This window comes from Nuphar pumila, chromosome 3, assembly GCF_984573655.1.
Source record: "Nuphar pumila chromosome 3, dmNupPumi1.hap1.1, whole genome shotgun sequence".
Lineage (NCBI taxonomy): Eukaryota > Viridiplantae > Streptophyta > Magnoliopsida > Nymphaeales > Nymphaeaceae > Nuphar > Nuphar pumila.
In genome coordinates, this window is record NC_143251.1 from 120,417,079 (window position 1) to 120,442,965 (window position 25,887).

The 25,887-nt window shown below is 35.2% G+C and overlaps 1 protein-coding gene across 1 annotated transcript; it reads left to right on the forward strand.

Moving 5' to 3' along the window:
• Nucleotides 1-10,843: 10,843 nt before the first annotated feature.
• LOC149843494 (large ribosomal subunit protein uL18-like) lies at nt 10,844-17,978 on the forward strand. Its single transcript, XM_090001852.1, has 9 exons — nt 10,844-10,946; nt 12,640-12,709; nt 12,788-12,879; nt 13,128-13,254; nt 13,373-13,452; nt 13,679-13,795; nt 15,053-15,187; nt 15,256-15,425; nt 17,605-17,978. The coding sequence occupies exons 1-9, from the start codon at nt 10,845-10,847 to the stop codon at nt 17,702-17,704; spliced, it is 993 nt and encodes a 330-aa protein (XP_089857978.1). The 5' UTR covers nt 10,844; the 3' UTR covers nt 17,705-17,978.
• The last annotated feature ends 7,909 nt before the right edge of the window (nt 17,979-25,887 follow it).

Genomic DNA, 25,887 nt, shown 5'->3' on the forward strand with positions numbered 1-25,887 from the left:
CACAAATCGACACTAAAAAATACATAATATCTTACAAATCGATATACGACAACTCAACATAATATATTACAGATCGATATTAACAAACAAAACAATATCTCATAAATTGACACTAAAAAACACATAATATCTTACAAATCGATATACGACAATTCAACATAATATATTACAAATCGATATTAACAACCAAAATAATATCTCAAAGCACGTGTGCCATATTATATCGATTTTTAAGATGTGTCGATTTGCAAGATATTTATATTATGATTTTGAAACGTGTGCCTACAGAATTTATATTATTACAATTTACGTGCTTGAGGTGACGATTTGCGTATTCAAAACATGTGTGCCAAGTGCATCATTTTGGTTTACAGTTGAGGTTTAGGGTTTAGGGCTTAGGGTTTTGGGGTTTATGGTTTAGGGTTTAGGGTTTAGGGTTAGGGTTTAGGTTTAGGGATTAGAGTTTAGGGTTTAGGTTTAGGGTTTAGGTTTTAAAGTTTAGTGTTTAGTAAGATATTAAGGGTTTAGGGTTTAGCGTTAGAGTTTAGTAAGATATTAAGGGTTTAGGGTTTAGCGTTAGGGTTTAGTAAGATATTAAAGGTTTAGGGTTTAGGGTTAGGGTTAGGTTTAGGGTTAAGGTTTAAGTTTAGGTTTTAGGGTTAGGGTTTTGGGTTTATGGGTTTATGGGTTTAGGGTTTAGAGTTTAGGTTTAGGGTTTAGTAATATATTATGGGTTTAGGGTTTAGCGTTAGGGTTTAGTAAGATATTAAGGGTTTAGAGTTTAGTAAGATATTAATAGTCTAGAGTTTAGGGTATAAGGTTAGATATAGTAATATATTATGTGATATGTGTACCGATTTGTAAAATATTAAGTGCTTTCTAGTGTCAATTTGTTAGATATTTGTAGTATATAATTAAAACTCGTGCGCGAGTGTGATCATCGCAATTTTTTTTCTCTCTTGGTTTCTCTCTCTTCCTTCTCCTTTTCCTTTTTAACCTCTATTTTTCCCTTTTTAAAGGAAAAAATAAAAAACAGAAAAGAAGAGAGGAAAGAAAAGAAGAGAAGAGAAAAAGGAACCCTTTTGCGAAGATCTCACTTGACCTTAATTTGGAAAATATTTAGAAAAATTACTCGCCTCTGTTTTGAAATATTTGCGAGAAAATGAAGAGACGGGATTCGCTCGTCGGTACGAGGTTCGACCGTTTCTGGCGCCTTTACCAGGGGTAATTAAACCAATGATCAAATTTATGCCTTTTTTCTTTGCAAAAATATCATCTAAGAATTTATTCTAAGTCTAAATGCATAAAGAATCATGCTTGTGTGAATGCAAAGATGTATTCTCTTTTGAGAAGATGTTTTGAAAATTTCTAAGTTTTCTGAGATAAACTTGATAATGGAGTGAAGAAATGATTCAAAAGACTGAATTTGATTTGGACTTTAAATCCAACTCAGGATTTGAAATAGATATGGAAGAAGAGACTTGAATTTTCAAGTTTTTGAATGACCAGGATTTGGAGAGATAAGTCTGTGGATGAAGAGAAAAGAAGTTTAGAATTGGATTTTGAAATAAGAATGATTTTTTAAAGTCATAATGGACTTTGAATTGTGATCGATTTTCAAGAATCGCCTTTGAATTCAAAATCTAAATAAGGATTGGAATTTTGATTTGAGGAATAAATTTGAATTTTGGCTTTGAAAAATTGGAAATGAAATTGGATTTGAAAATGAAATTTTGATCTAAAGTCTGATATCCCAGATGGAACTGGATCCGAAATCTGGAATGGAATTTGGATTTGAATTCTGAGAACCAAGATGGAACTAGATTTGGAGTTCTAAAGGGAATTGGATCCGAAGTCTAAGATCCAAGATAAAGTTGAATTTTGGATCCTAATTAGAATTGGATCCGAAGTCTAAGATCCAAGATAAAGTTGAATTATGGATCCTAAATGGAATTGGATCTGAAGTCTGATATCCAAGATTAGACTAGATCCGGAATCTGGAATCATAAATTGAATTGGATCCTAATTTTGGAGTTGGATTTTGAAAATCCAAATGGGATTTTTGAAGATGGATCTAGGTTTTTTGAAAACCCAGATTGAATTTAAAACTTGAGAAAATTTGATTTTTTGAGATTCAGAATCAATCTCAAACTTTGATTTTGATTTTGAGAATCAAGATTTTGAAAAGAATAAACTTGATTTAAAAGTTTGAATTTGAAATTAGAAGATGAATAAGAAATTTCAAAGTTAATTTGAACCTTGAAATTGATTTTGAGTTATTGAATTGAATTTGAATTTGGTTTTGAATTGGAAATTGAATTTTGAATATAGAAATGAATTTGAAATTTTAAAGTCAAGTTGGACTTTGAAATTGAATTTTGAATCTTTGAAATGAGATAGAATTGAATTTGAACCTATAAATAAGAATTGAAATGAAGAAGATACTCAAAATCACTTGGAGTTTTGAAAAAGAATTTTGAAAATATGATGCAATTCTATCCTAAATGATGAATGAATTAAAAGAATGTTGAAATTGGATTTCGAGGAGCATATTTCATTCTTTAAATGGATTGAAATAAGATTGAAGATATAATACATCCCTGACTATGGTCATTGAATGTATTATATAGTAATCATATTTAAATTCAAATGAAGAATAAGACATATTTTGGTCCCTTTGTAGGATTTAAGATGAAATTAACCCACAATATATCCTGACTATGGCCATTGATATATATCTTGAGTTAATTTTAAATTAAATTCTAATAAAGAAAGAAAAATATTTTGGAAATATGATGATTTTTGAAAAGGATCCAATGTGGATCCAATGTTATTCCATAAAAGATGAAAATCCTAAGTTTTGTTCACATCCTGACTACGGCCATTGATGCAAATCATCAACTTAGGATTTAATCACCTTTTGTTAGAACGGTGCATGTGTCATTCGTGTTTCCATTCGTGAAATTTTGCAATAAAAGAGGAAAATTATATGAAAACAAGCATTTCTAGCAAATGTATATGCTCATACATTCTAATTTAGGCTAAAAGTAGATATTCTCATTATGATCTAACTATTACAATGTTGAATTTAATTAAAAATTACAAGAGACGCTAGCTCTAGGAAGAAAAATAATAATTTTCATATATTCTCTGCAAAATAGTGTTAGTGTAAATATGAAGGGAGATGGCAGCATCACATAAGATCAAGGGAGGGGTAAATGATGAGATGGCTTTAAAATACACATGAGATGCATATATTCAATGGTAACAGGAATATGTATAAGCAAATTTTGATATCGAAGGAAAACATGTAATACGAAAATACAAATGGGAATATACAAGAGGTTGTAAATAGATGTTATGTACTACTGGGGGTACCTAAAATGGGTAATTTATGAATGCTTATGACAAAGGTCATGGATACATGAGGTCACAATGATGCTTCATACTGCTGCAAATGACATGAAAAATACCATAATGTTCTGCACTACTACAGATTCAAATGAACCACAATTATGTTTTCTTTTCTACACTGCTGTAAATGCAAAGGGGAATATGGCAGTACTTTATACCACCGAAGGTTCAGAAAAACCACAGTCGCACTCTGCACTGCTGTAAGTGCAAGAAGAACATAGCAAAAATGGCTGGAAGATAGGGGTAGAAGGGGGTATTGGGCTGTAATATACAATGCAATATGGGTGAAAATGAGTGATATGTGCTGGTGGTGTGCCAGCACAATACCTGTGGTGTACTGTTGAAATAGGATTCAGAGTGTACAAGATATTATGAACCAGTTGCTAAGCTACGGCAGTGGAGATTGTAGGGGTGCTGGAGATCAGAATGTAGTAGGTATATGGTGGAAGGCTGTGACAATGGCAATCGATGGAAAAAAAAATGATAGATGATGCTAGGGAAATAACAAATGATACTATAGTGAAGGCAACCAATGATGTTATGGTGAGATAAAAGATAAGAGGGTGCATGTGGTGAAATAGACCTAATAAATGATATACAGTAAATGGACTCTATGAGTTATGCTTAACCTAGATGTTATGCCTAATATATAAAGCCACAGATGTTATGCCTAAAAAGTCATAAATGTTATACCTAAAACCGAAAAACTACACAGTTAGGTTGCTAGATGATACACAGATGATGTATAAACTATCATTGACACATGTGAAACATGCTGACGATTGATATGGTATGCAGGTGACCAGTTATGTGGTATATAGAAGTGTCATGAGAGATGGGGTATTATATGATGTAAGATGCTGCCTTATAAAGAAATATGATGCAGAGACAGAACAGAAAAGAGAAAAAAAAATTAGAATGAAACATATTGTAGGATGATAAAGGAAATAATATGAAGATGAATGTTTGTAACAAATTCCTTAAGTGATATTTACTCAATTGACTGATTTCAGAGATTGATCTCAGCCCTTTGCTTGAACGGATCAAGTCCCCACAGCCCACATTGCTACAAATCTTACCTTTCATGGGGTTTTACTGTATCTAGACCCCTGGTGGGACCCTCCAAATTATAAAAAGAAAAATGCAGAATTGATGATAAAGAGGGTAGGAACACAGTGCATAGGAGCTGCAGAATGGTGATTGATAGGCATTTGGTGATATAGGTAATTCCCAGTGATAGATGTTGTGGGTGGTTGTGAGATGATCGTGCTACAACCGTAGCTATACAAACGAGTATATAGGTGGGAAAATCGATGATACAACCTTGCTTTCATGTAGATTCTTCTAAACAAGGACTTCTTAATGATCTGGAAAGTGGATTAATCTATCTCTATCAGTGGATCCAGAATTAAAACTCCCGCTACTATCTCTATATTTACATTTGCAGACATATGAGAGCCCACGACTTTGGAAGTGGGTACTTTGGATTCCAAAGGGAAACTACAAATGATCCAAGCATGAAAAATATACATATGCACCTTACAGAAAATAGAAATGGGTGCTATCACAGGCAGATGCAGGAACCTTACATGATGATTTTCTGTGTGTATAGGTTCTGATCAGTGAAACTACACAGGTGGATAGTGAGATGACAGATAGATGATGGATGCCAAAATGTAACCTAACTAAAATTATAACCAAAAAACTTAGATAAACTATATCAAGTGAAAGGAAAATGTAATGTACATGTGATGGACATATTATGAAAAAAAAAACTATTCATAGACATAGAAAACACATACAAATGGAGACCACTAAAACTTGATAGAGATGCCTAACCTGTGAAAGGAGACTTTGCAATCTCCTATGCTGGCGTGGAAAATTCAATTGAGGCACATAATGAACATAAAAGAAATGATATAGTTCTGCACACCACACATTGATCTCTGCTGACCAATGACCTGAAGATCAGTCTCTCATTTGTTGTTTTGAGCTCAGTGAATTAAGCACAGGCACACATCAAATCAATTCTCCTCAAATCAAATTCTCAGTAAATTCATTCCAGCGAATTGGCTTCCACGAGTGAGTTCAGCAGACAAAGACACAACAAGGAAATGTCTATATAGAGCAATGCGCATAAAGATTCATTCATTCGCTGCTCAGATGGACAATAGAGAGCCTTCTTAGCAAATTCTTGTATGACAATTTTTCACCTATTTCACACTTCACTGTTTTGAATCATTCTCAGCAGGTTACGCATATTCATTTCTTGCAGCAAGGCAATTTTACGATTAGATTTACCAATCTGCTACTGTAAAACATAAGATCAGCCGATGGATGAGATCAGAGATAAGTCACATTAAGCAACATTCAGGTTAAAGGCGTTCAATCAAACGCCACTAATTTGCTGTGAAAATGAGCAGATCTATTTTGAAACAGATCTCACAATAGGATTCAATCTAAAGGGGGTCTCACGATGCAGGGGATGGGAGCGAGCCGTTGGTATAGCATATATGCAGGTCGATCATTAATAAGAGATTGGAAATTAAATACAAAAAAAAAGTGAATGAAAGGAAAGCAAGATAAACAGAAAGTTAAACAAAATGCAGAAATTACAGAAAAGATGAAAGGGAATCTAACGCGCTCTCTGGGACGCGGCTCTGCACCATATGATTCATCGGCAAACAGGTACTTAATGCCCATATATGCCTAATCTAGATGCCAATGACTGATTACCACCCGAGAGGATTTATAGGAAATCAACTGAGAGAGAGAGAGAGAGAGAGAGAGAGAGAGAGAGAGGATGTACAGATGCGACAACTTTAGAATGATTAGAACACTCCCTAAGGTGGGTGAATCAAAATATAGAGGCCAACGAAAGAAAATAGCAGAAGAAGTGGGAAATTGGAGATTTTAAAGAAGATAAAACGAAGGCCAAGTTTAGCAGGAAGTTTGGGCTGGGATTCTGATGAATTCTGTCGAATTATCGAATTCGACAGCCTGAGCCCAAAAATCGCAACATAAGTAAAACAAGAATGAAAAAAAAATGCTGGAACATCGGTGGTTTCGTTGCTGTTGCACGAAAGGCGGATTGGTTTGCTATAAGCAAATCAATGCTACCGTGGTGCTTCAAATGGGGCAGAAACGGAGAACAGAGAAATTGAGAGAAAATGAAAAGAGAGAAGTGAGACTTACTTTGTTATTGCAGGGATCAAATCTCTTTCGATTGATTATGGGGGAAGGGAAGCAGGCAGCTCTGAAGAGTTCCTTGCCTGCAGAAATCTTACGAGAGAAGAGAAGTTTTCTTCGTCTATAGGAACTCTAGAGGAATTTCCCTTCTAAATCCTTCTTCTGCCTTTTTTTTTTGGAAGAGGGGAGAAAACTTGATCGTGAAGGAGAAGGCGATGAAAATTGAGCATCGATCGATGAAGGCGCTAATGGATGCCAGACCCCCCTCCCTGCGGTCTCCCTTTATAGCGGGAGGCCGTTGGAGATTTTACGAGGGAGGTCCCTCTTTGTTTTTAATAATTTCAAAAGAGAGGGCCTCTATGTTTTTAAAATTTTCAAAAGGGTCTCTTTCACAATTCCTTTTTCAAAAAGGGGGGGGGGAGGTTGAAGCCATTTTTTTTCTATTTTTTTTATTCTTTTATATTTTCTATTTTTTTGGTATTTTTAAAATAAAACTCTAAAGACTAAAGGAAAATCAGAGATTTAAAACAATTTTTTTGTATTTTTGAGAAATATTTACAAAAGAAGGGTTTTTTGAGAATTCGAGTTCGATCTTTGGAAATTTCTTCAGAAAACGGGTTCGGGTCCAGATTTTGAGGAAATATTCGAGTTTTGAATCTCGAATCGAGAAATACAGAGCATCGAATCCAAATGGACATCAGATAGCCTTTCAGAAATTATTTTTGGTATTTTTATAATTTTAATTTAAAATTGGATAACGAGGCTGAGGTTTTGATTTCAACACTAGATCCGGGTCTGGAATCAAGTCATATATAGAAAATGGATTTGATTCTAGTAAATCAAGAAATAAACTGGAATTTTTTATTTAAGACTGACTCAATTACTCAGAAAATGAAGGCAAGGGCAGAAAGGAAATACAACAACAACAACAACAACTACTACGCCTTCATCCCAAAACAATTGGGGTGAGCGATATGAACCAAAAAAGAAAATCATTGTGGGTCTTCCACATGAATCTTTCTCCTCCAATCATTTCTATCCAATGCCATGTCCTCGGTGAGGTTCAAAGCATTCATATCCTTTCCTATCACCTCCATCCATGTCTTCCTAGGCCTACTCCGACCTCTTTTAACTAATATATTTTCCCATTTATCCATTCTTCTAACTGGCGCATCATTAGCCCTTCGCCGGATATGTCCAAACCACCGTAAATGATTCTCTCTCATCTTATTTTCAATGGGTGCAATGCCTACCTTCTTACGTATCTCCTCGTTCCGAATCTTATCTTTTATTGTATTTCCACACATCCATCTCAGCATACGCATCTCAACTACACTCATTTTTTGAATATGATGTCTCTTGGCAGCCCAACATTCCGTACCATATAGTAAAGCGGGCCTAATAGTCGTCCTATAAAACTTTCCCTTTAACCGCAATGGCATTCTACGATCGCACAACACTCCAGTTGCACTTTTCCATTTCATCCACCCAACCTTTATCCTATGATTTACATCTCCATAGATTTCTCCATACTTTTGAATGATAGATCCCAAATATTTGAAACAATCATCCATCGGTATTTCTTGCTCACCAAGCTTCACTACACTCCCATCACTACTTTGTTGCTTACTAAACCGACATTCCATGTATTCTATCTTACTCTTACTCAACTTAAAACCTCTTGCTTCCAATGTCTCCATAATTCTAACTTAGCATTAACCTCAGCTCTAGACTCATCAATCAAAACAATATCATCAGCAAACAACATACACCATGACACATTTTCTTGAATTGATCTCGTAAGCTCATCCATCACTATAGCAAATAGGAATGGGCTTAAAGCAGATCCTTGATGTAACCCAACCGTTATAGAAAAGTTAGTTGTCACCCATCCACAAGTGCGAACATTGGTTACTACTCCTTTATACATATCTTTAATTATACTAATGTACTTGAGAGAAACACCTTTCTTCATCATTGTCAACCAGAGAACGTCCCTAGGTACTCTATCGTATGCCTTCTCCAAATCAATAAAAACCATATGCAAATCTTTGTTCCTCTCTCTATTTCTCTCCATAAGTTGTCTAAGAAGATGTATAGCTTCCATAGTTGATCTTCCAGACATAAAACCAAATTGATTCTCCGATATCATGACAACCTTCCTCAACCTAGACTCAATCACCCTCTCCCAAAGTTTCATAGTATGACTCATGAGTTTTATACCCACGATAGTTTGTGCAATCTTGTATATCACCCTTATTCTTATATAGAGGCACCAAAGTACTCTTCCTCCACTCATTAGGCATCTTATTTGTCCACCAAATCTTGTTAAAAAGATTTGTCAACCATTCTAAACCTTTCTCTCCCAAGCATTTCCAAGCCTCGATAGGTATACCATCTGGGCCAACTGCCCTTCTTGATTTCATTTTCTTCAAAGCCTCTGCAATTTCTTTCTTTTGAATCTTGCGCATGAAGTCACGATTCATCTCATGAAAAGGAATGGAGAAGAAAGAGAATATTTACGAAATTTTGAAAAAATTGGGGTGTTCACAACAAGAAATTTACATTATAGCAAAATAAGGTGGCCATTTGCGTATTCAAATCGTTGCTTATTTAGCTATTTCTATGGAAATCGCTTTAATGCGTCGTACCTATAATTAAATAGGTATCACGTGAATTGCTATCATCAACAAGTATAAATCACTATTGCTTCAAATGCATAAATTGTTCTGCTTTAAACGCAAATAATAAATCATAATCTCAATGTTCATTATATTTTGGTACTTTACATAACCCTTATATATATCAGATTGGCAGATGATTGGCAACGAGTGAGGTGGGAGAAAGAGAAACTTTGGGCATGAGATGAGGGGTGGGAGGCACAACATCGACAAGAAGGGATGGTGGTGGTTGGAGGCTGAGGAGTTGGGAGGCGCCCTTGCTTCTCAGAGCCGTCGCTGACGACTTGTGCGGTGGCATTGCTGTTGTCCTATCCATTTCAGACATCATTATCGCCGAAAAGAGAGAGAGAGAGGGCGATTGGGGAGTGATAAGAGAAAGTGTGTCTAAAAAAGCAGTGCAATATAGGCGATACAATAAAAAAATAAAATATTGTGGCTTTTCTCCCCTGCCAGTTCAAAATTTTAAATCGATGTCCTGTTCTTAACAGACAACACATACATTTAACTGCATCATTACATGTTACAACTGCCTCCCCAAGTATATATTATTATAAATTATAACATTCGTTACACAATCACCAACATTACAAGTCGTCGTAATATTTAATTTTATAAGTAAACATCATAGTACGATTTAGCAAAATTAAGTACAAATCGAGGTAACTTCATAATTACACATCGATCAACATCCAACATATAAATCGTTGTTGCTTCAAATGTATAAATCGTTGGACAAATCACACCCTTCATAAGTACATATCGTTGCAATGTTTTGACTTCATAACTAAAGATCGTAGTACGATTTAGCAAACCTAAGCACAAATCGTGGTAACTTCATAAATCATAAATACATATGACTACTGCTTCAAACATATAAATCATTGTTGCATTGAACGTATAAATCACTGCTTTGAACGTATAAATCGAACCCTTCATAAGTACATATCGTTGTAAATCATAAATCGCTACTGCATTAAATGTATAAATCATTGTTAAATTCAAACTTACAAATCGTTGTAGAAATTTAGCCTTCATAAGTACATGTCGTTGTAATGTTTGACGTGCATAAGAATAAATCGTGCTAACTATTTTTTGAAGCCCGAAAGGTGAATATGTACAAATCATTTTGTTTCAGTATGAAAATATGTGTTATTTTGCATGAATAGTACAACCAGTTGTAAGATTTAAAATTCAAATTTACAAATCAATTTGTTTACATAAAACTCATCGAAAGGACACAGGTTTTGCTAATCCGACAATGGAGGAGAAACACCTAAAAGGTAGATGCAGTTGATGGTAGCAATGGTGCTCTGAAACCGCTCTGACGACAATAGACAACGTCAAAAAGGTGCTTCGACAGACGACGACAAAGGGTGCTTCCGCGGCTAAAAGTTACATCGTTCAAAGAGAGCTTCTATTACAAGAGGTGCGTCGTCAAAGGGTGATCGAGATCTATAAGAGATAACCAGCTTCGGGAGATTTAGGTTTTAAAACTGAAGTTCTCATAAATGACGAAAATGCCCTCATTTGATCTTTTGGGTTTGCTGCTTATATGAGGGGATGAGAGAGAGGGATGGGGCTTCTAGAGTAGCTCCTGCGGAAGAGCGACGAGGAGGAGTAAAGGAGGGCTCGCCCCATTCAGATCTGTTGCATATAGAAATGGTAACCCTAATCTCTTAGAAATCTCCGCTATGTTCGTCTGATCTAGTCTCCTTCATCTTTTCTCTTTTGCTCCGCGGTGACTGGTGAAAGTGTTTCTCAACTCTCGTTTTTGGTAGCTATTCTCTGCGTCTAGTTGCTTCTATGGACGGGATTTATGATTTTTTTCAATGTGCATCTTTGTGGTTCCTTGATTTTGAAGAGAAGTATCAGTGTTTTCTTTGCTTATATTTTGTATAGCATAGAAGGGGATGATTGGTGATTGTTTCGAAGCAGTATCTCGGTCTTCTTATGCTGAAGCCTTCAATAACCAACAAAAAACTAGGGTTTGGTTGCACAGAGGTTCACCTTCTTTTTGGATCAAATTAAAATAGTTAGCCATCCTTCCTCGAGTCCCGTCATGATTGTGCGCTCAACAAGAGAGTTTTACAAGCGACATTTCCCTTCTCCAATCGCATGTAAATGTCGTCCACTGTTACTCCCCCTCCCCCCCGACACACACACACACACACACACATATATATATATATATATATATATATATATATATATATATATATATATATATATATATATATATATATATATATATATAGGCAGGCACTGTAAGGGGCCGTCAAAGTAACGACTTTTTAATGTGTTATCTGAGAAAAATGTCGCACAGAGGTGTGTGTGTGTGTTTCTTTTTGAGATTTTTTTTTTAATTTTAAGTTTGCATTTCCTATTTTTTTTCTTTTATATTTTAAAACCTTTAAAATATGTTTCTTTATATTTTTGAAAGAAAAATAATGCAAAACTTATTATTTTCTTAGCTTTTTTGTTGTTATTTATATTTTTTTCAATTTTTTAACTCATGAGATTTTCCTGAGATATCCCGTAGATTTATCAACTTTTTAAACTCCCGAGAAATTACCTTTAACGATACAGGTGACTATGATTTTAACAATATTTATACCACTGAAGGATAGAGAAGGGGAATCATTTCCTGAAACTGAAAAATTGCATCCTTGATTTACATGTGTTCTATGTAGCCCTTGCAAGTTCCTCAATATAACTTTGATTCCTAAAATACTGGTCAGATGGTGCCTTGGCAATGGGATGCTCAACTAAGAGGGGTCTATCTTGTAGAAAGTCTTCTGTTTTTCTTTTTTGAACTAAAACTTCAAGTAGTTGCAGAGTATTAAAAAAACTGTAGGCATGATTCTCTCAACTAGGCCATCTACTTACCCTGCAACTTGTTTTTAATCTGAAGGATAACATGGCAGCTCTTTTGATTGTTGACCTTTTGTGTATGACTTAGTTTATATGCAGCAGACTAACAATTTTATGTTTATAGATACCGGCAATATTTTTAGTTTTTTCAGTTTTTGCTGTATTTAACTGGCAAGCAGAACTAAGTAAGGAAATCTGAGTTGATCAGCTTGGCGTTGAGTTAGGTTTAAGAAATTGGTCATGGTGGTTTCAAATTGCTTTTAATTTGAGCTACATATGTTTTCCAAAAGGTTTGTAGTGGCTAGGCTGCTTTTCTCTTTGGGAGTTTGCTTTTTGGATGGCGATCATGGCATGTGAAAGCCATTTCTGCATTAGTGCTTCATTAATTAGTTTCTCATTACTTTATGGTCATATAAAAATTTCTTTTCTTGTGCATTTCTTTTGTTTGCAATTGGCTTGTTGATTTAGTTTGTGTGTATTTCAGGTCTTTGTTAAAGCTCAGAAGTCAAAAGCCTATTTCAAGCGGTTTCAAGTGAAGTTCAAGAGAAGGAGACGTATGCAATTTCCTTTTCTCATACAAGGATTCTGTAATTATGATGTTGTGTTTTCTTTTATCTCAATTTTTTTAACAGAGGGGAAGACGGATTATCGTGCACGGATTCGACTTATTAACCAAGACAAGAACAAGTACAACACACCAAAATATCGATTTGTTGTTCGATTTGTATCCTATGATGCACCTATTTTTTTGGTTGTGTGACATTGTGTATATGTCCATTCTTGTAATAAATTTAAAATCGACTGCTGGATTATTTGTAGGAGCCGTTGGTACTTGTGGATGCTATTTCTGTTTCTTTATTAAAATATGATGTTTTTTATATTTCCAGATTTCAAGGATATTACTGTTCTATGTTGCTATTGATCCTTTGTGGCTGTCTGAAGTTTTGTTACTTAACTGCTTTTCTGAATCAGACTAACAAGGATGTTACAGCACAAATCATTTCTGCTAGCATTGCAGGAGATTTGGTGCTAGCATCCGCATATTCACATGAGCTGCCACGATATGGACTGGAAGTAGGCTTCACCAATTACGCTGCTGGTGTGCAATCACACACACACACTCATTCTCCACATGTAACACACACACACACACACTTATAGTTGATTGTGGGTGTACGGCCAACAATTCTAACAAACTTTATTGCTTGTAATGTTAGCCTACTGCACCGGGCTTTTGTTGGCTCGTAGAGTCCTGAAAATGCTTGAGATGGATGAGGAATACCAGGGTAATGTAGAGGTATGTTCTCCGGTAATTTATTCGCATATACATTGTATTCAAGTGGAACCATTTAATTTGGAGTTGCATGCTGTGTGTGTGGGTTTGTATTGATTCATGTATTTTTGTGACCTTTAAGGATCTTCATCATAAAGCTTCTGCTGGATTTCTATTACCACTTGATGTATAACTGTTCTAAATAGTTTGCAGCTTTTGTAGTTAACTAGTGATTGCTTGTTGGTACTAGGCCACTGGGGAGGACTTTTCTGTTGAACCTGCTGAGAGCAGAAGGCCTTTTCGTGCTTTGTTGGATGTTGGTCTTGTAAGAACCACCACAGGCAACCGTGTTTTTGGTGCTCTTAAGGCATGCTCTCTCTCTCTCTCTCTGTTTGTGGGTGCATGCATGCATGCATGTGAGAGAAAAAACATTTCTGTGACTGTGATAGATAAATATCTGGCATGTATTTGGAACAAACTCCTATGAAAAAATGTATTTGGAACTAACTGAATAATGAAATGAAATTTATTTTTTTCAGAATTTGTAATAAAAAATCGTTTCATAAGAAATTTCACTAAACACCTTTTATATTGAGAAGAGTTAAACCATTTTTTCTTTGTCACATCATCATTCTTACATTTGACAACCCAATGCAGAGGAGTCCGTGCCTATATTTGTTGGCAAAGGTGTTTAGTGAAATTCTTGCATTTGTTCATATAGCAAAGGAAGTGTTGACTGCCATGGACTCCTCTGCATTTTGCTGTCAAAGTGAGACCGTGAATCTTCTTTGAGAGGGTTTCTTTTAATGAAGGATTCTTCTTTGGCGTTCCTTCATGGTGCATGTGAAGATTAACCAGTCCCGTGCAATAAAAACATTTCCTTTGCTTTTAATTCCAATTGATCTTGAGGAAAAACAGAATGTTGACTTTCTTACAGTGATTGGTAATATTTATCATTTCATGGCCTATGGGAAAGACTGTCATTCAATTCATTTGGACTGTAATTAGCTGATTCATTGATCAGCATAGTTCAGTTGAGAGTGTTATGGATTAATGGTGTTCAGTTATGTTCTTTTCACTCTAGCCAACATGTTCTATCAAAGTCAGTCATTTGAAAAGATTCTCTAAAACCCTTTGGGCTTTATTTTGTACGTGTTTGTGAATTCTTGGTTGATACAAAATGATGCCTCTCTACAAAGGGGATCAAAAGGAAATTTTGGGGCAAAAGATGAATTTTGCAACCTTATCTGATTGTCTGGTTGGGTCAAAAGATCCAGAAATATTGTGGTGCACCACCTGCACATTGCTAAGTTGTTTTTCCTACGAGCTTGTGAGTTGGATTGGCTACACTCATACACTGTTGAATTGGTCCAGTCCTGGCTAAACTATTACCAACTTAATCATTTTCTTTTGGAGTTTGAATCAGTGGTATAAGTTTTGATCACGAGCTGACCAGACTGTACCTGTCCATTGCACAGGCCTTCCTATCCAAAATATTTTTAATATGGCACTTGTTCTATCAGTAGGTGCTTTTCATGTCACGGATACTGTACATCCTAATTCATGTTTTCTGTTCCAGTTATAACAATAGATTTACTGAAGAGCATCTGTTATAAATTTGTAGGGTGCACTTGATGGTGGACTTGACATTCCTCACAGTGACAAGAGGTTTGCTGGATTCAGCAAGGAAGAGAAGCGTCTTGATGCTGATGTCCACCGTAAATACATCTTTGGTGGCCACGTGGCTGCTTATATGAAGGTATGGTATGACCATTCTGAATTCCGCTTTCTGAAACCTTCCATTTGAGGAACATGATTGGTTTGCAGACTTTGATGGAGGATGAACCTGAAAAGTATCAATCACATTTTAGCGAGTATATTAAAAGAGGATTAGAACCTGATGACATTGAGGGAATGTATAAGAAGGTTCATGCCGCCATCCGTGCTGATCCCTCCTCTGTAAAATCTGAGAAGCAGCCACCTAAGACACATAAGAGGTATGATGGTTACTCTTTGCTTATTCCTTGTTTTTTTCATAGCTGCTTACAGCCATTATCTCTCAATGGCGGCCTCTCTCTCTCTCTCTCTCTCTATATATATATATATATATGGGTAGGTGCAAAATTTATAATCGCTAAAAGTGCTCAATGGGTTTTTCTGCCCTTCCGGTGTTTTTTTTCGCAGTTTGGACCCCATAAATGTGTTGGGCATGGTTGATTTATGATGAATCCACAACTGGATCATGTGTTTTCGATGAAAAAAATGATATTTGGAGCCTCAGAAGTTTACAAAAACTTTGAACTGTTGATTTTTCGACAATTTGGCCCGCTTTACTGTATGGTACGGAATGTTGGGCTGCCAAGAGACATCATATTCAAAAAATGAGTGTAGCTGAGATGCGTATGCTTAGATGGATGTGTGGAAATACAATAAAAGATAAGTTTCGAAACGGGTAGATACGTAAGAAGGTAGGCGTTGCATCCATTGAAAATAAGATGAGAGAGAATCGTTTACGATGGTTTGGACATATTCGGTGAAGGCCTAATGATGCTCCAGTTAGAAGGATGGAGAAATGGGATAATATATTTGTTAAAAGAGGGCGGGGTAGGCCTAAGAAGACTTGGATGAAGATGATAAGAAAGGATATGAATGCTTTGAACCTCACCGAGGACATGACATTGGATAGAAATGATTGGAGGAGAAGGATTCATGTGGAAGACCCGAATTGATTTTCTTTTTTGGTTCATATCGCCGACCCCATTTTTTTTGGGATGAAGGCGTAGTTGTTGTTGTTGTTTGAACTGTTGATTTTTCGAACCTTATAAAAAACCCACCATGTGTCAGAATTCAACATTTTGAGACCTGGTCCTTATAAAATCAAGCACATAGATCACATCTTCAGAATTTAAAAATAAAACGAAAAAACCTTGAAAAATTCATTTAGCATATATCATTTCTTACATACCCATTACTCTCTATATATAAAGAGAGTGAACTGGGTAGGTGCGAAATTCATACGTGCTAAATGGGTTTTTCTTCCCTTTCACTGTTTTTTTCGCAGTTTTGATCCTATAAATGTGTTGGGCATGGTCAATTTACGATGAATCCATACCTGGATCATGTGTTTTCGATGAAGAAAATGATATTTGGAGTCTCTAAAATTTATAAAGATGTTGGACCGTTGATTTTTCGAACCTTATAAAAACCCACCCATGTGTCGGATTCAAACACTTCAGGAGCTGATACTTATAAAATCAAGTACATAGATGATCATAATTTAAAACTAAAACAATAAAACTCTGAAAAACTCATTTAGCATGTATCATTTTTCATATATATATATATATATATATATATATATATATAGAGAGAGAGAGAGAGAGAGAGAGAGAGAGAGAGAGAGAGAGAGAGAGAGAGAGAGAGTAATGGGTCGGTGCTAAACCCATTTGGTGCGAAACTGCATACTAAATAGTTTTTTTGGGCTTTTTTCATTTAAAATTTTAAATTCTGACCATACATATGTTATCTATGTACGTGATTTTATAAGGATCAGCTCTTGAAGCGTTTGATTCTAACACATGGGTGGGTTTTTATAAAGTTTGAAAAATCAATGGTCTGAAATCTTTGTAAATTTTCGAAGCTCCAAACATTTTTTTCATCTAAAACACATGATCCAGGTGTGGATTCTTAGTAAATCGACCATGCCCAACACATTTATGGGGCTGGAACCACATAAAAAGCACCATTAGCTGAAAACCCCATTTAGCACCAAATGGGTTTAGCATATAATATATATATATATATATATATATAGGGAAGGGGGACCGTCTAACCAAAGGAAGGTCTAAAATCTGCAACCAATGATTATAGTACTACTCTCCTCTAATGTTTGAGTATTGGATCTTATATTTGTTCTTTATAATTTATGTAGTAAGAAATATACTTTACACAAAGACTTCTGGACATTAAACATGTTTCTCGGAATACGATAAAACGATGGCTCACAATGCATTTAAAAATTTGTTATACAAAATATTATGGGGAGGTGATTTTACCCCTTTCAAAAACACATCTAAATATCGAAAATTCATAATCTAAAGCATGTGACTTACTAAATAAATAATAAAAATTCATATATTTTGTACTTTATTTATACCTACTATGCACTTTGTGCAGGTTCAACCTGAAAAAGCTAACATATGAGGAGAGGAAAGCGAAGCTGATAGAAAGGTTGAATGCCCTCAATTCTGCCGCTGCAGAGGATGATGATGAATGATGAAAGGGTCCGAGGTGCTAAGATATTTTAGTATCGTCTTCTTTTTCTTTTTTTCTATTTTTGTTCCCCTTTTTTTATTGTTTGAACTCCCTGGCTGATGACTAGGCCACTTTTGAAGTTATTGGGACAAATACTGTTATTAGCATGATTCTCCATCCAAGTTTTGTTAGACAATGAAATTTTGATATCAGAGCATGAACTAGAGATTGTTGGTTGTTAATATGATTCCAATAGACTCCCTAAAATGTCTCCTTGGTCGTGGTGTTATAATCAACTCCCTAGTGTGGCATTCATTGATCTGATCTTGGTACCATTGAGTTTTGAACTTGCAACGTCCCAACACAAGGTGACGTGCGCTAACAGCTCCTACCAAACAAGCAGAGCCCCGGTTGGTATCATCAACTAGAATGTTGTTTGGCCCAATTTGGTATAAAATTGATTTGAAGGAAATCACGATGATGCATGTAGCTAGTTTCAATTCTATGTTTGATCTGTTCGTTTGCTTGAATGAATTGAGGTCCTTTTTAACCCCTTGTAAATTAGTATTCGTTATTGTTAAGGCTGCAATGCAATTTTAGTTAAAGTACCGTTATATTGTCCTGCTTCCTGCCTGTGATTATATTGGGTTAGCTTAAGTGACTCTGAGCCAGCGAAGTTAATTGGTCCATACTGATTTTGTATTGACCTAATCCTGCTTTTGGGTGGTCCTGATAATGTTAAAGCCTCGGTTATTGTGAGAATTATCAATATACTCATTGCTTAGTCATCTAAGGGTGAATTAATCGCGATTCTTTTGCTTAGATAATTATACTTTTTCATCATTTTGAAAACTGTAAGAATCTTAGACTGCACACGTATGAAATGCTGAGATGGCTCTCTGTATCATGCATTTGAGGATGAAAAAGATTACACCAGCAAACAGTTTCAAGATATCAGGTTGTTGGATTGAAGCATAAGTGCCTGTTGCCTTCCACTGTCTCTCATTTTCGGGGATTGTCTTTAAAACTAAGCTAATCAATGCGTTGGTTGCCGGATTTCATAACTACGTCATGAAATCTATGAGATTATAACCAATTTGCCATGACCTGAGTTTTAAGAAATTTCAAAAATGCATTGGATTCAGCCAATCATTCGCTTATTCGCTTCTTCCGATAGTATTAATAACTAGGTATGTGTTTGGAACCGGTAGAACTGATGCATAAAGCTTGTTGGATTTTTAAAATTTGTATGAAATCATTCAAATATCATAATTTAATTACAAAATTATTATAAGAAAAATCTAGTATTTTCAGGTCATTTTTAAGTTCTAATAACTTTAACTTTATTTTTTGCTTTCAAAACAATATTTTTAAGATTTTTTGTCTAAATGATAAATTAAATTAAAGGATTTTAGTTTTTCAACAAGCCAAAAATTAGGCCACTAAGACATCAGGTCCATTTTGAGTGCATTTTGAACACAAAAAATGATTGAATTTAGTTTTTTCACTTAAAGATGAATTAAAGTATAAGATGTTATCTTTTCAACGCATCAAAAATTATCTCAAAATAACATTCAGATAAAAAGTTATGTCTGAAACAAGTTAATCAGTCGGCATGTGTTGTTAGCAAAATGCTGACGATACAAACATTTTTGAAATTATCATTAGTATTTTAGAGATTTTTGTGAGCAACTTTGTGGTTGTCGTTATCATTTTTGTTAACATTTCCCTATCTGTCGTTCGCATTTGCCGCCAATCTCAAGATGTGTGCTAGTTGGAGAAATCACATGAATCCTTATCTCTACCCACTTTATAATTGACTAATCTCACTCATTGAGTCACTCAAACCAATCACACAGAGTCACCTAGAAAGCCAACCAATAGGAGCCTTCCATGTTAACTTCAAACATATTTCAAAATTTAGATCCTGAACACTCGAAAAATCTATTTGGATCCACAAAAAATAAATTATAAATAGAAGACTATCCTTCATATTCCAACAAATGAAATTCGAGTCCTAGTTGCATCTTTACCTTGCAGAAACCCTTGCACAACTAGACCTATCCTGGTCAAGCCTACCTAGCCTAGCCTAGGACCCAGATCTTCTATCTCACTTTTCTTTCAAAGCTCGTGCCTAGCTGGAGTGCTGCTTGAGTTCTCCCATGCTAGTCAACAATGTAGAAAAGACTACCTAATCTTATTTTTACCATTTATTTCATTCATTTATTGTTTTTTTTTTTTTAAGTTTAGAATTTTAAAACCTTCACACATTGTTTTTGTTTCTTTTTTTCTATTGGTGGCCCACACCATCGAAGTCATTTTTTCTTCAGGATTTGCATATGAGGTACGTGCACTCGCAAGCGAAAGACCCATAAAGGAAGATTTCGAGCTCCTGGTGTGGCTGATACCTGATCAACGGAGGAAAATAGGTGCACAACCTTGCAGAACGAATCCATAACTCTCGAATTTGGATTCAGTTTCTATTCCCCCTTTCTATTTTTTTTCTCGTGAAAACCCTTTTTTTGTCTTAAAAATTTTGGGATCCACAAAATGACGATCATGGTGAGACTGTTTATATAAACCTCGAAATTAGTGTTTGGGGAATATCACTGTTGCAAGGTTAGTACTTTGCTTTCTTTTTTGTTTTTCGGATATTGGATCCACCCCAGATCCAAAAATCTTGTTTTCTGTCATGTTCCATGTTGTTTTGTTGACAAAGTCATATCTCTTTATCTGTAGGTCATCTTTTTGCGTTCTAGAGATTGTTGGAAAATAGTTGTTCAAATATATCATTCAAATCTTTGGCACAAGTTCAAATTTTGACTCTAAGGTCTCCAGAAATGTGCAAAAACAGAGAAAACAATCACTTCCTGACTTCTTTTGCAGAGCAATCTCTATTTCTAGGGCCATATCTCATCACTCCAATATAAAAAATCATTGTTTTTATATTAATTTGAAAGTTGAGATACAAATCTAGAAGTTTCTTGTTTTGGGTCAGAATTGAAAACCATGTAGGGTTCTCATTTTTGCATTCCAAAGATCAGAAAATAAATCTGTCCTACAGACATTAACAACCGAACAATTTGTCTTTCAAAGATCGCTTCTCTGTAATCGTTCATCAAATCAAAGTTATCTTGGTGACATTGGAAAGTTGACCTCCAGATCTGTTTTTGCACTTTTTTTTATTTTACTAGATTTTTGGTGTAGGTGGCCAAAAAATAGCTTATAACAGTCAAAATAGGTGCTAAAACACCTATTTTTCTCCTATTTTAAGAATGCTATTCGAGCTATATTTCAGTGTTCGTTTGTCATTTTTTGGTGAATCAAGTATTGTTGGAAATATACTTTTATCTAGTTTTCTTTTCTTTTTTGAGTTTTTCCAAAATTTGCTATTGTTTGGGTCCAAAATTAGTATAAAAGTCTGCCCCATATATTGGATTTCAGAAAATTTTGAAAAAAACTCAAGTTTCACATTAGATTTATGTTTTCGGGTCCCAAAATCTTGTGATTCCATTACCCATTGTCCATTTCAGTTCTTGTTTGCTTATGTGCTACGTGTGGAACCAAAGAAATCTTTTGGGTAAAGGTTTTCTTTGTATTTATATCTGATCCAATTAAGAATTTAATTCCTGTGAAAATCATTTTCCTTGAAAAAACAGTGTTTTGGTGTTTTTTTTTTTTGCTTTGTAGGCAGATGCCCTATGTAGACTTGGTGTTTACTTATTTATTTTAGCTTATGGATATAACTTAGAAATCCTTGGAGAAATTTCATGTCACGTAAATTTTTTTAGAAAAAATTCTCAACCTACTACAAGCAAGGATTGCATTTTGTGTGGGACCTTGTTTTGCTTCACCTTTTCTCTCTCTTATTTTATCATCATTTTATTAAGACTTTTGTTATAGTTATCATTTTATTGCTTGATTTTTCAAACCCCCAATCATGTCCCATATTTTGGATCTTCGGTTCTCCCCACTAGTATCAGAAATCATCAATTTGGGTATATTGGTGGTGGACCAAGAAGACTGAAAATCTGCTCGTGTATACCAGGAGCCATAACTCAGGTATATAGCGAAAGATCCAATGAGAAGAAACCTCTACCTATTAAATCTCATTTAAAGTAACCTTACAAGTCTGTGGAGCGTTCGAAAAGACCTAAGAAGTCGGGTTTTTAAAAACTTGATTATGTGATGTGTGATTGGTTTAGACTTTTACTTGTTAATAGATCTCATACCATGGTTCACAAGAAGGATTCTAAATATCCTCTCAAGAACCCGATTGCATCTCACTTGGGGCAAAGATCCAAGAACCCTGACCTGAGCATGTAACCTGAGTCTATGAGCCAAAATTCACCTAAGAATACTGGGAAGATGCTTATAGGCATTTGAGAGTTGCGGGCCTTGTTGGCCGGAAGCTCACTTTAGGAAGAGAGGGCATCCCCTCTGTCTGGAGGAGATTCTTTCAATCAATCCTTTGTGGAGGGGTCAAATGGCGAAGAGGAAGAGGAAGAGGAAGAGGAAGAGGAAGAGGAAGATGATGGCCACTATAAAGAATCAAACAAGGGCAACAGAGTAATCCAAGAATTCTCAAGAGGATCCATTTAAAAAGAAGTAGAAAATTCCAACACTGCCTTGAGAATATTGATGTAGGAAATACAACAGAGATTCCTGAAAAATGAACCCAAGTTGAAGAGCTACAAACAGGTCCATAGACAGTTGGATTCCTTGAAAAATGATCTAGCACTTCTTCAATGGTTCTTTAGGATCCCTGAGGGTGAAGCTTTGTCCTGGTTCTTGACTTTGAATGTTCATCAGATAAGACAGTTTCAAACCCTTATGAACCTGCTCATTGAGCAATTTTGGTTAAAAATAGATGCACTATCAATGATAAACAAATTCTATGATCTTAAGCAAAAGAAGGATGAGGATGATCAACACTTCATAAATAGGTAGAAATCAGTGTATCATCGCATAAAAGACCGAATCTAGGAGTCTCATGCCATCGCCCTCATTATAAACAACTCCAATCAACCTCTCAAGGGCCTCTTAGGTACTCAAAGGTATGAGACCTTCATTGTTCTTATTGATGTTGTCATCTAGATGAAAGAAAATCTTAAAAGAGGCATGTATGATGGGATTCTGGTTAATACTAGGTCTGAAAAAGATAATCCAAAATGAAAGAGCCAGGCTAGTGTGGCTACTCCTCAAAAAGAAAAGAAAAAGTCTATATCTCTCAAACAAAACCAAAGGCAAGCTAAAAATCATAGATACCTAATGACAAAGAGTTTACTGAGATCCAATAGATTCAATCTCAAGTCTTAAATACTTTGTTGTAAAATAATGATTTTAAATTGCTCAAAGTGTCAAATCGTCTTCAAATAAAAGGAAGGGACCCAACAAAGTTTTGCAGATATCATTAGGCTTTTGGCCATGATACTAAAGAGAGCATTCTCCTTAAGCACATAATCCAGAACTACATTGAAAAAGGTGAACTAATATTAGAAAATGAAGAAGCTCAAGAGGAACAAAGTTGCATCAGGATTGGCAAAGTTGAACCAGTATTACCAATTTTATAATAATTTCCAAAGCCTATGTTAATTTTGTTGATCAGAAAGGAGCCTCATTGTCATCTGAATCACAACAGTCAGCTTGCACTTAGGTCTACCAGTGTAAGACTCAAGTCAAGGAGAAAGAAAAGAATACTTTTAACCAAGTCTGAGAAAAAGAGATTGTGCCTGAGTCATCCACTGATATTGTCATTATAAAAGAGAAATAAGGTCTTTCCGAGTCTTCAAAAGAAGAAAGTTTTGGCAAGGCTCCAAAAGATAAAAGTCCTCCCATGGTTCTAGAAAAACAAGCTCATGCTCCAATTCTAGAAAAAAAAAAAAACGAGTTCCTTGAATATGCTAATGCGATATAACATTTTAACTCATCTAATTTGACAGATGCAGATGATCATGCTTAGATGATCTGTTTAGATTATATTATATAGAATCCAAAAGCTGAAATTCTTCATGTCTTCATTAAGGAAGAAGAAAGTTCTACTAAAGATTTTTTAGGACAACTCAAAATTTGTTGAAAAAAGATGCAACTTTGACATTCCCATACTCATATTGTTCATCAACTTTGTGATCTCAAATTAGACCATGGGTAGCATCCAAGGAAGAACCAAGATTGTCACATACTCAATTTGAGTTTCTGCCTTCGATGTTGAATATGATGGAGTCACATGCAATTTTCACTATACAAAGCAAATCGATATTGGGTTAAGAGAGCCAAAAGGTCAACAAATATTTTCAATAATGTGAAAGATCAACATCATATGTCATTTTGCATAGCCTCTGTGTGAATCATTTATTTTTGAAAGAAAAAATGCAGAGTTTTCTATTAAAAATTTATGTAAAAAATAGATCCAAACAAATTCAAATTTGAGAAAAGTATGGATAACCATTCTTCAAGACCTCGAGCCTTTCTTCCTTCATTGAGCAGGAATCAACCAGATTAGAGACGTCAGATTATTGTTGCTAGAGCTGCGTTGCGAAGAAGCGTACCTCAAATATGAATACCTAGAAAAAGTGAGTTTGGTATATAGGAAAATACGAGACAAATAACAAAATGGGAACATTAGACAAATCTGAATCTATAAAAATGATTAAAATATATCAAAATGAAATCAACTTATCATAGGCTTAGGTAACCCTCTCTACGTTCATTGAGCGCGAGGGAGCACATGCAATACTTTGGCTTGGTTCAAGCTCCGAAAATGAGTAAGTTGAAGATGTGGATCCTAGACTAGGCTCGATGTGGGCTTAAACTAGGCTAGGTTCAATTCTACAGAGATTTCAGAAGAGTGAGGGTGCTAGGAAGACAAAAACCATATATCTCCTTAGGGAAAGAAGGCCACCCCTATTTATAGGTTTTGAAGTGGATCTCTCCTTAGGGAGAGAAGGCCACCCATATTTATAGGTTTTGAAGTGGATCTAGATATGTTACTATATATTCGAGATACGGGACAAGATCTAGGGCTGAAATTAAAAGAATTTGAACCTAGGGCTAAGATTAGATCTTAGGGAGGTGATTTAAGAGAAAATCTTGGGTTTAAGAGTGTTATTAAGTGAGAGGGGTGTCATTGATTGTAAAAAATGCTCAAGGATGAGTTTGGGCGCACATTTTTGAAGCTTGATAATATCCAAAATGCGGGACATTTCAAAAAGCGTTAACGATAAATGGGTGAGTAATAACGATAAATAATTTGTCGTTATTGCTTTCAATAACGACAAATATTGAAAAAAAAGCAATAATAACACATGAATTTGTGTTATTGCTAATAACGACAATTCATGAAAGTAATAATGACAAATGATTTGTCGTTATTAAAATTAAACAAAAATAGGTCTGTCAGGTCAACTTGTTTCAGTCATAACTTCTTATCTGGATGTTCGTTTTAGGTGATTTTTGATGCATTGAAAAGATAACATCCTCAACTTTAATCTATTGTAAACTTTAAAACCAAATTCGATTGTTTTAGTGGTGACACGAACCACCTTGAACAACCTCTTGACTAGGATAGGAAGATTTATGTTCAAATTGGATATGGGTTCTAAGTTTGAATATAGGTGTGGATACAAACAACAACAACTAGATCAAGATTTTAGTAATGGATCTGAATATCAATTGGGTTTGGATAGCATATTAACCTGGATGTGAATAACAACTAGATACACATCTGAATCTAAACTGGATCTAGATACGAACAACAACTAGATCTGGATTCGAACTAGATCTAAATCTGAATTGGATCTAGATCTAAACTGTATCTGGATCCAAATAACTTGATCTAGATCGAAACTTGAATAAGATTTGGATCCGAATAATAACTTGATATGAAATTGAGCTGAATTTGGATGTAGATATGAATTGGATCTGAATTTGAACAACAACTAGTTGGATCTGGATCTAAACTAGATATGGATCCAAACAATAATTGGATCTAGATCTAAACTAGATCTGGATCCTAGATAAGGATTCAAACAACTAGATATGGATAATGGATAGAGATCCGAACAAAAATAGAATCTAGATCTTGGATAGGGACCCAAACAAGAATCCGATCAAGATCATGGATAGGGATCCGAACAAGAACTGAATTTGGATTCGTGGATAGGGATTCAAACTACAACTCCGAAATCAAAGAAAAAGAGAAAAAAA

Coding starts and splice junctions, on each gene's coding strand:
- LOC149843494 (XM_090001852.1), top strand. CDS start 10,845: ATGAGAGAGAGGGATGGGGCTTCTAGAGTAGCTCCTGCGGAAGAGCGA. Junction 12,710..12,787: donor GAAGTTCAAGAGAAGGAGAC/GTATGCAATTTC, acceptor TTTTTTTAACAG/AGGGGAAGACGGATTATCGT. Junction 15,188..15,255: donor ACGTGGCTGCTTATATGAAG/GTATGGTATGAC, acceptor ATTGGTTTGCAG/ACTTTGATGGAGGATGAACC.